Below are 15,739 nucleotides of genomic sequence, written 5' to 3'. Positions count from 1 at the left end.
CCCTCAAACAAGACATTGATTTTGATCCAACTTATAGATTTATAGTAGTCCTATTAAAAGCAATGGGAAAAATAATCATAAATTCAGTGTATCTCCTTTAAATATGGCCATTCAATGCATAGTGCTTTGCCTCTTTTTTAGGTGGCAAAATGATACTAAGAAAATCTTGGGAATATTAACATACAGTTATAAGGATTATCAACAAGGGAAAGTGAAGTATAAATATAGTAAGATGAGATAATGCTAAAAATACTTTGCTGAAACCAAAAAAAGTAATTAGTGAAGTGAACATAGGTACATCAAGTTATAAATTTTGTAGCTATTTATTCAAATATATCCTTTATTGATTGTTTTCTTTCTAGCTAATAAATCAAGAGCCTATTGATCTCAGGCTTGGACTAACAATGTGTTAAGTATTTATTTCAAGCCTGCATTGCACTACACAGAGAATACAAGGCTTATTCCACTTCTGGCCTGCATCTCAAGTGTCCTCGGTATGACAGATTGTATCTCAGGTTTACAGTGGGAAAAATTAATGCACAGCCTACTACACCCTCCACTCTCTCACCTACTTTTGCTATCCTCAGAGTAATACTGTAACAGCAGCAATGGCTATTGACAACATGGATAGTCTCAATTCAGAAGTCCTGCTTTCAATGTAAGGAAGGGACCTAGATGTTTAGCAGAGGAATAATACAATAAAGCATTTCTATTAGATTTAAGCATATTTGATCTATTAATAGATGGGCTAAAGAGAAATGGAGATATTCACCGATGAATATATTCACTTTTCTAATAATTAACTACATTCTTATGCTACTCTAGAGAACTAGCACACTGCCAACTGCAGGAAAAACAATGCCCTAGGATTGTGTCAGAATGTCAACATCTCTAAACAATAAAAATCATTTAGAAATTATGTTTAGTTGCAAATACAGTACTCAGAATGATAATCACACAAAGTATTCAATTGAAAGCAAGAAATAAGTCCTTTCATAATGAAATATTGAATCTGAGCAACAATAAAACTTTTCAAAAGATCCAAGATACCCTTTAAATCTACATAGATTTAAATGCATAGAAATCAAGGGTCTATAATTAGCTCGCAAGCAGGAAGTAGAATGTTAGATATTACAAAGGTAATTCTACCTTAATTTTCTACCAAAAAGTACCCAAATCAGAACTGAAATATTTTAAATAACTTGGATTATATGAACTGTAATAATGGAATTGCACTACAAAAAAGTGTTAATACAGGGAAACCAGTTGTCTTTTAAACAACTTATTCAGCTACCTTCATGGAAAGGAACCATTAAGAAGAAATATTTCCTATCAAGGGTATTGGATTGACAGTATTCAGCTCAGCTATTGCTGTTGTACACACTGCATCCACAGCAGGCAGCATAAAAGATACCTTTCTAAGCCTTGAGGTACCACCTGGGGCTATTTCTGATGCCTTCAAAGGTCAAAGTTAATAGTGAAAACAGAGCTCTTCTGCCTCTTTGAAATGACACCAGATAGCTGAACAACCATGTCTGATCTGCACACTGCACATAGAAACCAGTGTTCATCCAATCAATTCAATAATCACATATTTGTATCGAGGAAATAGCTCATTATACAGCATGGATAAGTGCCCAGGTATAAAATTACACCTAATTCAAAACCTTGCCTACTCCTGAATGGCAAATAAAATGTCTTAGAGAAACAAAAATTCCACCTTTTTCTCCCTGCCCCTTAACTCAGCCATACAAAGCTAATAATCAAAATGTATGGGTAATTAATTAACAATTAGCCATGTGATTAATCCCTTCCATCTTTGCAGCATGTATCACCATCTAACAGACCCACCTGCAGGGACAAGTGAAAAATTTTTCTGAGTGGCTAAACAATTAATACCTTCCTTTAGACCAGAGACATTTTTCTGGAGTACTGAAAAATACTTAAATGTCTCACTCAGTGCAAAGTCCCAGGGATTCATTTCACTGCCAAACCTGACAGAGCCAAATGCTCATATTACCTTCACCTACTGTGCATCTGAGAGACCATCCAGTTAGTCCAAAATTTTACTTTTCTCTGTTTTTTAGATAAAGGATCTCAATAGGCACTGACTCTGCTCAGGAAATATACCATTAAGCATGATATGTATGTATGTATGTATGTATGTATGTATGTAGGTAGGTATGTAGGTATGTAGGTATGTAGGTATGTAGGTATGTATGTACTGGTGGTTTTTTTTTTATGCACCCTGTCGGCCCAAATATGGGAAGAAGAAATCCCCCTTTAATTCTGTTAGCAATAAAAAAAATAGCGTATGTATGTATGTATGTATGTATGTATGTATGTATGTATGTATGTATGTATGTATGTATGTATCTATCTATCTTTCTATCTATCTATCTATCTATCTATCTATCTATCTATCTATCTATCTATCTATCTATTTATTTATTTATTTATTTATTACATTTATATGACCATCTTTCTCACAAAAAATGACCCTGGATGACATAAAACAATTTATCAAAACAATGAATTTATAAAAAAAAACTATCATTATTAAAATTACAAAACAGTCATTATTAAAATATAAAAACCACATGGCCATGGAGAGAGGAAACATCAGCCACAGTGATGGGGCCATCTAAAAATTTCACTGGTCCTTTGGGATTTGAGGGACTTCCTGAACATTAACAGAGATGGAGCTAACCTCATTCCTCATGAGTGTTAGCTCATTAGAGTTTTAGCACAGGAGTCCCCAACCCACGGTCCATGGACCATCAGCGGTCCGCAGCATGCCAGAAACCGGGCCACACAAACAAGTGAAGCCCATCCACGGGATGCAGGAAGCATGTGAAAGGACGCCCCCTCCGGTCCGCGGAAAAACCTCTCTCCATGAAACTGGTCCATGGTGCCCAAAGGTTGGGGGCCACTGGTTTAGCACACTACTTGTGTAAAAGAAAGCTGTAATCATCCTCAAAAGGGGGCATTCTATTATTAGACAATATTCAGGATTGTGGGGGGGGGGGGGAAATCAAGTCTGCTGTCACAATGCGGCTCATATATTTCAAAACCAAAAAATAATGCAGAGAAGAGTGCTCAGTGCCAACTTCTTCATGTTTCCTACTACAGAGCACAGTCAAAACAGAAGTTATGATAGGCAAGCATGATTAGTAAATGCTTTGTGCCCTTAAAGAGCAGCAATTACAGGCATGTGAAGAGAAGGAAAAGAAGCCCCTGAGATGCTCTTCGTCGTATGCCTCCCGAGAGGCAGCAGGCCATTAAAATTCCATGATGTAGAATCAAAAACAGCCTGGGAACAGCCAGAAGGCAATACAGCAAATTAATATACCATCCATCTCCAGGGAAAGAGACAAAAAAAAATGCAGAAAACTCTCTTCACGTTGCAAAATAAAATTATACTACTAATGATAACAGCCACCAAACACACCAGACACAGAGTACTTCTAATGATGGGTGTGGAATTCCCAGTGCTGCTTCTAATGCTTTGAGAGAAGTCTCAACACATCACAGACAGAAATCTAGAAAAGAAATCTTGCTATAGTACAATTTATACAGTCTTTTAACTGCATCTTCCAAAGAAACCTCAACAAAGCCATCTCCTTGACACTAAAGAGCTCCTCCTTGCACACTTGTGGCCTCATATTCAACAATCTAGCTGGCGGCTCTGTTTAAATGAAGCAGTGGGTTACCAGGTAATCACTATGCTACCAAAATAAACTGAAATCATAAACCATTTGAGAGGCAAAGAAAATATGGGCTATGATACATAGCTCCCTCTCTCCAGGATCTGCTTGACAATAGTACTTTCAGTAATATAACACACCTGGAAAGGCAGACTGCCTTTTTTTTTTTTTTTTTTGCTAATTCTGTAAAGGCAGACAAAACTAGCAAAAAAAAAGCAGTAAAAAAAAGGAAACAAATTGGTAAAATAGATTGGGATAGACAACTGCAACCAAAACTAACTGCAGTTTCTGACAATTATTTATTCATGTTTCTTTCATTTAGTGAAAATGGAAAGTCATTTACTTATTTAACCGAGAAAGTATGGTGTTATTTGGGGGGAAACTGAATAATTTGTACTTTTAATTGAAAATTGAGATTCTTATAAGAGAGATTAATGGAAATAGAATATAGTACATGAACAGTGATGAGTAAGATGCGACAAATTTGGAAATTGAAATTTGGTTAATAGAGTCCCTTAAGAGTTACTAGTGATAACAACATATCTATTTTAATCTTGATCAAGTAAACCAACATTATATTCTTTCCTTTTTTAACATCTGATCTTTAGTCCCTTCAACTAATACCCTAAAACTTGATTTCTTTTCATATTTTCTTTGTCTCTTCTCACAAAATTCCTCTTTTGAAAATCCAATATAGGAAAATTGTCCAGGTCACTCTCTGGATATCTTATTTGTATATTCCTTTTAATCATTAAGACATCAGCAAGTTTCTTTTGTATGTCCTGTGTAGTATCTTTTTCCAAGTCATTTTTGTAGTCTGTCATTTTAAATCATTCTCAAATCAGGTAAATAGTCTATCTATATCTTAAAATTAATTTCTGGATCCCATGTTCAAAAATATCCTTCAATATGTCCAGTGTTAAAATATTTTGCTTCATTCTGCATTTGTAAGTCAAATTTAAGCAACATTCTCATTTAATTGTAATCTTTAGTTGCTTCTAGTTCCCTCTAGTGTCCAATTTTAAAAGTCTAATCTCATGGGGGGGGTTTAAATTTAAAAAAAATGCATTTTCCCATGGGAAAGATTCTTATAATTAATTCCCAAATTTATTTTTTTTTCAAATTTATCTGGACCCTTATTCCATTTGTAACTTTCTAAAATTAGAAAACAAAATCCTAAGCCCATATATTTAAAACTTATTTTCCTATGGATTGAAGGTAACTCACTCAGTGCTGAAAAGCTGTCAATCCAAAGGTTCATAATAAGTGAAAATCGGTTAACAAGTAATTTCTAAAAACGATTAGAAGAGAAGGTATGCGAAACCAGTGTTTTTTTAATGGTGCCAACTGCATCTTGAGCAAAATGGCTATTTCCCCATCTCACAGATATCTAAACTGGCCAGCGACTGCTATCTTGCAGTCTCCTCATGAGCAGCAATTTTCTGGAGTAGTTGTGGGTGATCTCAAGCCCTCTCCTTGTCTGAAAAGTAATTATGAAGAGCTGGTCTATTTGCTGGCTTTTCATTCCATATGGTCATCAGCTCCACTTTTCATGGAACTGCTTTTTTTTGCCATTTCTTCTCAAAAAGTCATACTGCAGGCCTTATAAATTAAAACAGCTAAACTAATTCTTAAATTTCTTCTTCCCTATTCCTTGTTTTTTTGTAACATCCTGTCAACCAAACAGTTCTTTAAAACTATATGCGTTTTGGTCAAATAATCATTATAAATATTTGGTTGGTCCTAATAAAGGTACATCCCATGGTGTTTTCTCCCCATAGAGTAATGGCTATGAATATGATTGTGTTTCATTATAGTAAGTACTTTTAATGCTTTCTTATACAAAGCTCTTTTAGTTTGGTAAAGTTGTTGTTAATCATATATTTACTTTCATGATTATTATTCATATTGGATATCCATCCAAGAGTCTCTTTAGAAATGGTAGAAATGAAATGTTGGACAAATATACTGTATGTTTTCAGACTTATATGTTCCAAAACCAACAAAAAAAGTATCATTCCATATGATGTGAAAACAAAGCATGTGATTACCTGGCTGAGCAGCGTGCTGGTGAGCATCTTCGGTGTGAAGCATCAGCAAGAACATCCAAGGAATACAGTGGAGATAATGGACTGAACTATAAATTTAAAACAGAGGCATGCCAAGTTATATTATCTGAAAAAAGATGTTTGAATTCAATCCTACACAGCGTATGACCATTTATGGTATCATCCAGTATAGGGAATTCTGAGCCAATTCCACATCTACTAATTGTACATCTAACAAATTGAGAACCAGTTGAGAACCAAATGTTTTCTGCCTGTTTTAAGATACATCAGGAATCAGGATGTAGCTTCACAACCCAGATCTCCCAGATATCTCCAAAGTATTGGGAAATATTATTTATTTGGCTATCAAGCCTATTCTCATTTGTACATGGTTTCTTATGTATCGGTTGACAACCTTGTCATAAATCCTGACAGCCTGGAAACTGTCATAAATGCCTCTTTAATATTACAAACAGAACACTGACATAACAGCAGAAACTGTTATTAAGAATGACATAAGGAACTGAATGTATTAGCTTTACCAGCAGAATAAATTATTTATCAGAAACAATTAAAAAGGCATACTCTATTATTTATTTATTGTATGTGAGCCATTGGAATACCAAAACTTATTCACAGATAGATTTTCTTCTTGAACACAACAGGGCAGTGACTGAAGTTCTTTTAAAAGCTGTGAGCTGTTCAAACATTAAGCAAAGCAAGTGGCACAATTCTCAGACTGGAGTCAATAGAGTATCATATTCTTGTATGTTAGAAACTTTTCTCTGTGTATATATTAGAAGCAGTTTACCTTAGGTATTTATATCTGACAAGTCAAATTTGCACATTCATTTGGAGATGGGAAATCATTCAAATATGTAATTCCCAACTGCCTTGCTTAATGTTTAGATCAACTCAATCTTCAGAAATGCTTTCTGACAAAAGACAATGATGAAAAACATAAACTGCAATAGAACAAGATCATATTACGGACTCCATCTTCATTAGTCCTACAAATTTTAATGTTAACGCCTTTTTCTATCTCCTTCCAAATTAACTCTTGTCAACATTTAACTTCTTTCAAAAAATCCTTGTTTTAATTTTGAAGACAACATTCTTCAATTATTACAAGATCTTTCTATCCAGGAAGCATAAATAGTAACAAAAACAACTAGAAAACTAAATGCTCAAGCCTACTATAATGAAATAATCCCATTAAATTAGATTATTTGATCACAGATTCTAATATCCAAACAAATGGTAAAGAGGATATTTCCCACAGATTCATAAAGGAACTCTCCTTTCCTTTGCATCTGTCTCTCTGACTAAAAAGTACAAATTCACCCAAAAAAGGTCTGATAATAGTAGCTGACTTTCAACAGTCCTAAGTATGTAAAACAAAAGTGAGTTCAGAAAACAGAGTGGTTGGTGAAATTTTAACGTTATTTAGAGTGAAACAAAACAGAGGTTGGTGCTGAACAGGGACAAGCACTGCTGATTTAAAACTGAAAATGAGAGCTGCTTTTCCATTAAAAGATGAAATATGATTTCATTTTACTAATGTAAGTGGTATATGAACTAATCTACACACTCAGAAATTAAACATTTACACAGGCATAATTTAGTTGAGATTTCAACATCAGTGGGTTTCAATGTAAACACTATTTATAAAAACAATACCCTAACTAAAATTCCTGTTTCCCTGCTTCACAATTGTACGTAAGTAGGTATTAGCATGACTGAAAATATAGCTATAAAATATGGTAAGAGAATGAAAAATTAGAAGACTGCATAGACCGAAAAGTCATAAACACAGAAGAATTGACAGAAACATGCAAATAACATTTGCAGCTAAAAAGAAAATTGTAGAAAGCTAACATTCTTGGGTTCTATTTGGTACAAGGAGCCAGAGTGGTCTGCTGGACCAAAAAATGGGGCTGCCTTACCTCTTGGACCCAGGCTGCAATGTGGAAGAAATTGGAAGCCAGCACTTGGTTCTTTCTAGAGAGATAGAAATCAAATGAGAGAATATACAAAGTAGAGCCAGCTTACCTGGTTGCGATCTCTCATTCCCATTGATGGCAACCAGAAACTAGAGAGAGGTGGTAGGAGAGATGAAGTTGAACGGAGCAGGAGAACAGAGTTGGAAGAAATGAAGAAACAAGGAAAATGTGATGCATAAAGAAGAAAAGAAAAAGATTAAACATCCACATAAGGCAGATTTGCTAAAGTTAATTATAAGACAGTAGGAATTAATCTAAATATTAATGGATGACAAGAAATTCAATCCAATGGAGCACATCCATGGAAACCACATTATCTTTAATGCTCACTCAAGATTACAAATACCCTAATTTCCCTTTAGAAAGAGAAATTTCAGTATATCACCCATCAAAAATCTATGATTAGGATGATCTAATCCAGGAAAATATTATTTCAAAAATGCTGAAATTTTCACTACTAGGGTATCTTTCTATTATAATTAAGTGGTTATACTATTTATTCAAGCATTGATATCCCTTTTGTTTGTTTGTGTTGGGATTTTGTGTATTTTATAAATGCACATTTAAAAAGACTGCAGTATATGATTCAACTAATGGGGAGTAGTCCAATAGCCATTATTAAAGGAGTGGGAAAAAACAGGACACACTGTGTCAATACAGAACGGCAAATACATTATCACTTCTTCAGGTGGCAGCTCCCTATTATTTGTTTAAATTTCAAGATTGCCTGATTTCATAACAACTCTGGGTAGCTTTACCAATTAAAAGGAAACAGCATATATCTAAGAAAAAGAATCCAACTGACTAGAAGACAGAATCAAAAACCAAAGGGACTCAACCACATCTTAATCCAAGGCTTGGGAGGACAATCAGGTCTTTAACAACATGCAGAAAATCAAAAGGATTGGAATAGTGTGGATATCAGGGGGGGAATGTCATTGTAGGATAGCAGGAGCTATCACCAAGAAGGCACATTCCTAGGTCCTGCAACATGACACTGCTTAATCAATAGGACCCAAAGTATAGCCTCACTCGCTGATCTCACTGAACAGGCAGGAGACAAGTGGTCCCTTGAGGAGCCAGGCCATATGACATGAAGAGGCAATAACCGGCATCTTGAATTACCAACTGACAGTCAGTGCAGCTCAAAAGCAACAGGGATATGTGTGTGGAGCACAACAGACATTACTACATACCACTGCACTGCAATCTGGGTCATTGTAGCTTCTGAGAGGTTTTCAAGGGCAGTCCCATGTACCACACATTACAGTGGCCCAAACAAGAGTAAACAAGGTATCAGTGGCTGTCTGAAGGCTTCTTGGAAGAACCTATGTAAAGGCCTTCTTGGCCATAGTTGCCACCTTCTTTTTGAATAGGAATGAGTCCAAACGATCTCAGATTGCACACTAGTATTGCATAAGAAGTGTAACCCCGTTAAAAACTAAAGATGGAATTGGGATGGGTGGGTAGTCAAACAAACACAACCATTGTTTGCTGAAATATGCTGAAACAATGTCCTTCAGCAATCCTATAAAGTGAAAAACAAATCTAATTCCTTATTATGAGAAGAAGCACCCATAGGATCTGATGCTTTCACATATGCAGGCAGTGCTATGATACATATAAACAAAGAGTTGGAGTTTGCAGTGTGCTACTGCTTTCATCATTTGCACCTCTTCCCCAACACTCCCTATGGATGCGTCCATGGATAAACTTTCATATTTGATCTACGACATATATTATAATAAACTTAAACTAATGAATATTTGCTTCCTGCCCAATCCCAAAGTTCTAGATCTTTATCTACTGTGCCCAGATGCTTACTCTTTTTGGCAGGAATCACCAATGATGTGGCTAATCCTCTCAGTACCCATTGCATTCATGATGGTCTCCTGAAACACAAAGTAAGAGGGGGAAAGACTAAGGCTAAAACTACACTGACTCATTTACTGAAACCTAAGTCATCCTCAACTAACTATAAGTAGGGTGGGGTAGAAATGCTGTTTCGATCCAAAAAGAGCATGCAAGACTTCTTGGGCAGCGGAAGAAGAGAAGGAGGGAGGGAGAAGTATGTATTAAACGGTATAGTCTTTTGCGGGATAAGAAACCATTTTCAGCTTTTTCGGAATCAGAGCACAGTTTCAAAATGACTGCCACAAAAACAGGGTTAATGATATAAAACAGTTGCCATAAATATGTGGACATTTTAAAAATGAATTAAATTAACACAATAACATCATTGTTTTCCTCCAATTCACTCCCACATATACATACCAAAAAAAAACCTACATACATAGCAAAAATAAGGTTCTATGATTCCTTTCTGGGAGGAAAACAAAGGCATAAGGCTTGCTTCAACACCACCCAACCTGCAGGGAGGAATAGCAAAACTGCCGCATAGTAAAACTAGGCAACAGCAGTAGCAAGAATGAAGGTGGGAGAGTAGAAGAGCTACAAATGTTGTATCTTCCTCTATCAAGCCCTGCAAAACTGGCAAACTCAAGAAACAAGAACCACCTGGTTTCTGGAAAGATCACTGTTGCTAGCAGAGTAATATAATAGAAGCATGAAAGCCTACCAGATAAATTCTCCTGTTCAGGTTATACCTAGCATAAGTAAAGCAAAGTTGCTTTGTGTCTCTTTCTTAAGTTTCCCCACTTTCCTGAGTTTCAACTCCTCCTTCACTTCCCCAGGGACTGTTGGACATTCCATCACATTCTCCTCCAAAGAGCTGTGCCAGGTTGGCCAGCAAATTGAGGCTCAAGTCATAATGCATAGTTTTAAGATACGGTTTACTTCCTGAGCCAAAGGAAGTAATCATCTACTGCCTTGAGGTTCACAAGCCAAGGTATGATAAATTAGGGAAGCAAAACCTAATTTAAAATAGTATTCAGCAATTTTTTTAGAGTTTTAGGAAGAGGAACAATCATGAGGTACTTCAGAAGAAAACTGCTAGTACCCATATTACTGAGTATATTACATAATATTTTTCAAGCAAGATCTATTACAAAATTGGATGTAACAACAAGCGAGGTTCAAAATGCAAACTGCATTCATCCATATGTCCTTTTACATATGACATGGCCTTCATTAAATATGATGGTGGTTGGCTCAATTTTATCCTCTCTAGGTTGCTTTTACTTGAATTCTGCTTTGAGAATAGAATCAGATGTGATGGCAAAATGGCCCCTTCTTACTCCATGATTCTATATAGTTTGAACCTAGACAATCTTACTCCCCAAATCACAGCCTTCCTTTACAAGCCAATTCTAAGTTCATGCTTACACAGCATGAAATCAACATCTGAGAAATTAAAGAATATAGTGAAACAACCTTATAAGTTACCATAACTTTCATGCTCAACTGAATCATTTTACCTATAGTGTATAGAAAGAACCATTTTATTGTAGGGATTAAGTAAGGTACTAGGCAAGAAACTAGATGAACATGAGTTCTATCCTGCTTCAGACCAAAGCCAAATAGGTTACTTTGGGCTAATCACTCTCTCTCAGTCTTAGGAAGAAGATGGCAATGGCAAACTACTTCAGAAAGTTTTGCCAAGAAAATTGCAGACAAACTACAACAACAACAATCATCTACCCCACAATCACTGCTTTGTTTAAGTTGGATCAAGGAGCAACATCTTAGTGATATCAAAAAATTAAGGAGATTGAATCGTGGTTAGTATTTAGACAAGACACCACAGCAAATCCCAGGACTGAAGGTTAACCAGGAAGATGGGAAAAAGCAGAAGGCAGGAAAAAATCACTTCTGTCATGTGTCTGACTAATGAAACACTTCAAAGAACTTTCAGGCATGGTTTAACCTAAAAAAGCCTTTATTAGTGTAGAGGCGTGTCAGCACGGCATGATGGATGCCAAGACCTGAATTTCCCTTCCCTTTGCACATAACATTCCAGGCATTTCCCCTCCCCTATTTTGGGGTCATGATTCACATTTCCAATTAACCTGGAGGGCAAAGATTCACTTCCGTTCCTTTTCCCGGGCTTTCTAATCTCCTCCCTTACTCTGTCATCTGAATTAACTCTAAAAATACCAGACAGTTCTGCATGTTTTGTCAAAGCAAGAATATTCAATATTAGCAGCGTTGACAACTTCTATATTTCTGCCAACAAAATTACATAAACATATCTATATAGCCATCAAGATTCCAGCTCAACTCAAGGGTGTCCTAGCTATTATTCTGCTTATAGCTAATAATCCCAAGATAATAATAATGCCTCAGCTTAAATCTGATTGACTTTAAATGCTCTCAGAATATGTAGTCTCAAGACTACACAAAAGCTCAACAGCAAACTTGGTTGAAAAAAATGCAGTCTATGGAACTTTCTCCTGGAAGTTTGTACCGCTGAGTTCAATGAAACGTACTTGCAAGATTGTATTACAAAGCTGTATCTAGAGTGCAAGGAAAATATTCCCTATGAAGACTTCCAAGTTTGCTANCTAAAAAAGCCTTTATTAGTGTAGAGGCGTGTCAGCACGGCATGATGGATGCCAAGATCTGAATTTCCCTTCCCTTTGCACATAACATTCCAGGCATTTCCCCTCCCCTATTTTGGGGTCATGATTCACATCTTCCAATTAACCTGGAGGGCAAAGATTCACTTCCGTTCCTTTTCCCAGGCTTTCCTTACTAATCTCCTCCCTTACTCTGTCATCTGAATTAACTCTAAAAATACCACAGTTATGCATGTTTTGTCAAAGCAAGAATATTCAATATTAGCAGCGTTGACAACTTCTATATTTCTGCCAACAAAATTACATAAACATATCTATATAGCCATCAAGATTCCAGCTCAACTCAAGGGTGTCCTAGCTATTATTCTGCTTATAGCTAATAATCCCAAGATAATAATAACGCCTCAGCTTAAATCTGATTGACTTTAAATGCTCTCAGAATAGGTAGTCTCAAGACTACACAAAAGCTTAACAGCAAACTTGGTTGAAAAAATGCAGTCTATGGAACTTTCTCATGGAAGTTTGTACCGCTGAGTTCAATGAAACTTACTTGCAAGATTGTATTACAAAGCTGTATCTTGAGTGCAAGGAAATATTCTCTATGAAGACTTCCAAGTTTGCTAAAAAAAACCAGCATTTTAGAATGTCTGAATTGTAATTTACTTCTACTAAGTTTGGTATAAAAATATGCTTATTCTATGTATTTCATATAAGATGAGCCAAATTCTGCCATGTTTGTCTGGCTCCTTATCCTGTGTTTCAAGCTAAGATTCAATCTCAGTAACAATTCAAATATGTTGTATTTAACTATTGCTGAAATGTTCTGACAGACTGTAAATCATACATTTTTTCATATTCTACCTCTGTTGTTAAACAAAATAGTCATTAAGTGAAAAATCATGATCAGGAATTTCCTTTTCTCAATCCACTTCTCTTTGGAATGTTCCCTCCTGTGCTGGCAAGGCTTGAAACTGACAAGATTAATAATTTTCACAACTTCTGCCTTTGTTTGCCTCCTAATTCCCCCCCCCCCAAAATAATTAGCAAGATAGGAATTATTTTTTGTATTTACATTCATTGGAGAGGAAGGAAGTAGTCCTTGAGCTAGACCAGACATGTCAAACACAAGGCCCGGGGGCCGGATGCGGCCCGCAAAGTGGTTCATGTGGCCCGCGAAGCCATCCTGGAAACAGTGAGGGAACGGCCCCCGCTGCCTTGGCCCTGGCCTAGGCCAGCCGGGAGCCAATGTACAATTTTGTGGTGGCCATTTTGGCACTTGTCCTGGTGGACCATGCCTTGGCACTTGCCCCGGTCCCACCCCTTCTGCCAGAGACCCTCAGATCTGTCCCATTCCTGCCCAGGCCCCCACAGGTCCCCTTGACACGAATGATGTAGAACTGGCTACACCCACCCAGAAGGCCACACCCACTCCATCCACACCCACCCAGTAGGCTGCACCCACTCTGGCCACACCCACCCGGTCCCCCAAGGGCAACCGCAATGCTGATGCGGCCCTCAGTGAAATTGAGTTTGACACCCCTGAGCTAGACCATTCATTCAGCAACTGTTCAAAATTATGATGATAACAAAACACCAGAGCTGAAAGGGGCCTTGAAGGTCTTCTAGTCCATCCATGATGCTGAATGATTGCAACCAGCCCTCATAGTGCTGGTGGTACCACACTCCTGTCATCGCCATTTGTAGCTCTCCCTGCCAGTTTGCTCAGAAAACCAAAGGAAGGTCGCGGGTCATTGGGATAAGTCTCCGCCACTCATGAACCTTTCTCCAGCCCCTCTGCAGTCGAGCTACACTGGCCAATTGCATATCCTCACGCTCCCTTCTCAATGTGCACCGCACCTCCACACTCTCCCTAACTCACCCTATACCCCATCACACACTCTTTCTGCATTGCACCTCTCGTGCAATCCCTGACACCCTCCCTGACCCATGATTCTCACTCACACCCTCGTCCCATCCCTGATAATCTTCCTTCTTTTATACCTAGTGTTAGAGACAACTTAAACCCTTCCTTCTTTAGTCATGCTGCAATGAAAATCACCCCTCTGTATGTATCAGCCTTAGAAAAAGCATCCATTAGAACATGTTATCAAATAAAGAACTAATATAGATTCTAATGACATATTTAGCATCATATTATTCCCCCAAGGAAATAATGAAAGTTGAAGAACTTTGTTTGCATTTGCTTTTTTTTTAAAGAGGATGCACATACATGGCTATTCACATCCTAACCTTGTTAATCACAATTAGGTACCTTGAGTTAACTGCAGAATTCTCATATGAAAGCTAGTCAGCTTATTCTTAGCTGCATATATTACATAACGTACAGTACTGTATCAAAGACTAGGTCCAAGTCTAAGAAACAAAATTACTTCAACAAATATCTCCTTTAATTGGAACATGATTCCCAGACAATTATCAGCCATTTCTGTTGCAAGGCTATTCTACTTTCAGCAATTTCTTACAACCAACAGCTCCATAAAAGTTATTCTTTCAACTGAATCAGCCTTACAGGTATTTAATACTTAGAGCAATAGTTCTTAAAACTGGAGTTAATTATTCCCAAAGGGGTAGTTTGGGCATATCCTGGAAATAATGGAGCAATTTCTTATTGCTTCTTTGAGTCTAGGATCCACTTTGGGACTGCCATTGCCAAGACCCTTATGTAAAACAATAGAGTTTGCATTTTTCTGGAGGCAATGACATTATTCAAGACCAGGAAAAGAATCAACTGGGTCAAACCATTTCAGAATCATTGTGCAAGAAAATAAAGTAACATTTAAAAATATACATTTATATATTGTAGCATGTATTGTTGCATATATTCATAGGGGTTCTATGTAAAGAAATTCCCTGAAAACTAGGATTTCATTATCAATAAAAATGTGAGTTGGTGTGCAGAAACACAAAACACCATCAAATACAAGGCTTGTGTGAAAGCAACAGCAGGGATGAAAGATGAGCTATTGGTTACAGTAGAGAAATTATTAACCTAAACTGCCGTAATGTTTAAATTTACAGTTTATTACTGTGTAAATTACAAGCGATACTTTGGGTAATTAGCAGCTCGCTGGCAGTTCGCTTTGAATGAAACTCATTATTTATTATTACAATTTAGAAGAGAAGAGAGGAGGGGAAGCAGTGACCTCCACTGCGAATGACATAGATCCCTTTAAGGTGATTAAGATGAATTAAACAAGTAAATATTATTTTTCTCATTAGAGGAATCTTTAAAAAGCCTATGACCCTAGGCTTTTACCAGTGGCCTAATAGTCCTTGCCTAAGACATAATATTCACGATAACTGAAAACATATTTCGACTCTTTAACTTGGTAAGCAAAGAGAAAGGGCTTGAAAAATTTGTTGAAAATGGAAGGGACATATTAAAGAAGTAGTCATTCACACATTGAGCTAATTAACTGATGAGTCAAATCTTTTTAACACATAAGATTCTTCTTTCTATGCTCAAATGAAATTCCTAAAAT

General features: G+C 36.8%; 1 protein-coding gene across 1 annotated transcript in view; it reads right to left on the bottom strand.

Moving 5' to 3' along the window:
• Window positions 1–15,739, bottom strand: part of GPATCH2L (G-patch domain containing 2 like) — a 42,212-nt gene that overhangs the window by 7,141 nt on the left and 19,332 nt on the right. Inside the window, exons 6-8 of the mRNA XM_029283791.1 lie at window positions 9,583–9,650; window positions 7,702–7,756; window positions 5,759–5,844 (exon numbers count right to left, since the gene is read on the bottom strand). Of these exons, the coding sequence (XP_029139624.1) occupies window positions 5,759–5,844; window positions 7,702–7,756; window positions 9,583–9,650 (209 nt within the window). The remainder of the gene's footprint in view (window positions 1–5,758; window positions 5,845–7,701; window positions 7,757–9,582; window positions 9,651–15,739) is intronic.

The sequence above is a fragment of the Protobothrops mucrosquamatus genome, unplaced genomic scaffold, assembly GCF_001527695.2.
Source record: "Protobothrops mucrosquamatus isolate PMUCROS unplaced genomic scaffold, P.Mucros_1.0 scaffold231, whole genome shotgun sequence".
In the NCBI taxonomy this organism is placed as follows: domain Eukaryota; kingdom Metazoa; phylum Chordata; class Lepidosauria; order Squamata; family Viperidae; genus Protobothrops; species Protobothrops mucrosquamatus.
This window is presented reverse-complemented; position numbering and strand designations above follow the sequence as displayed.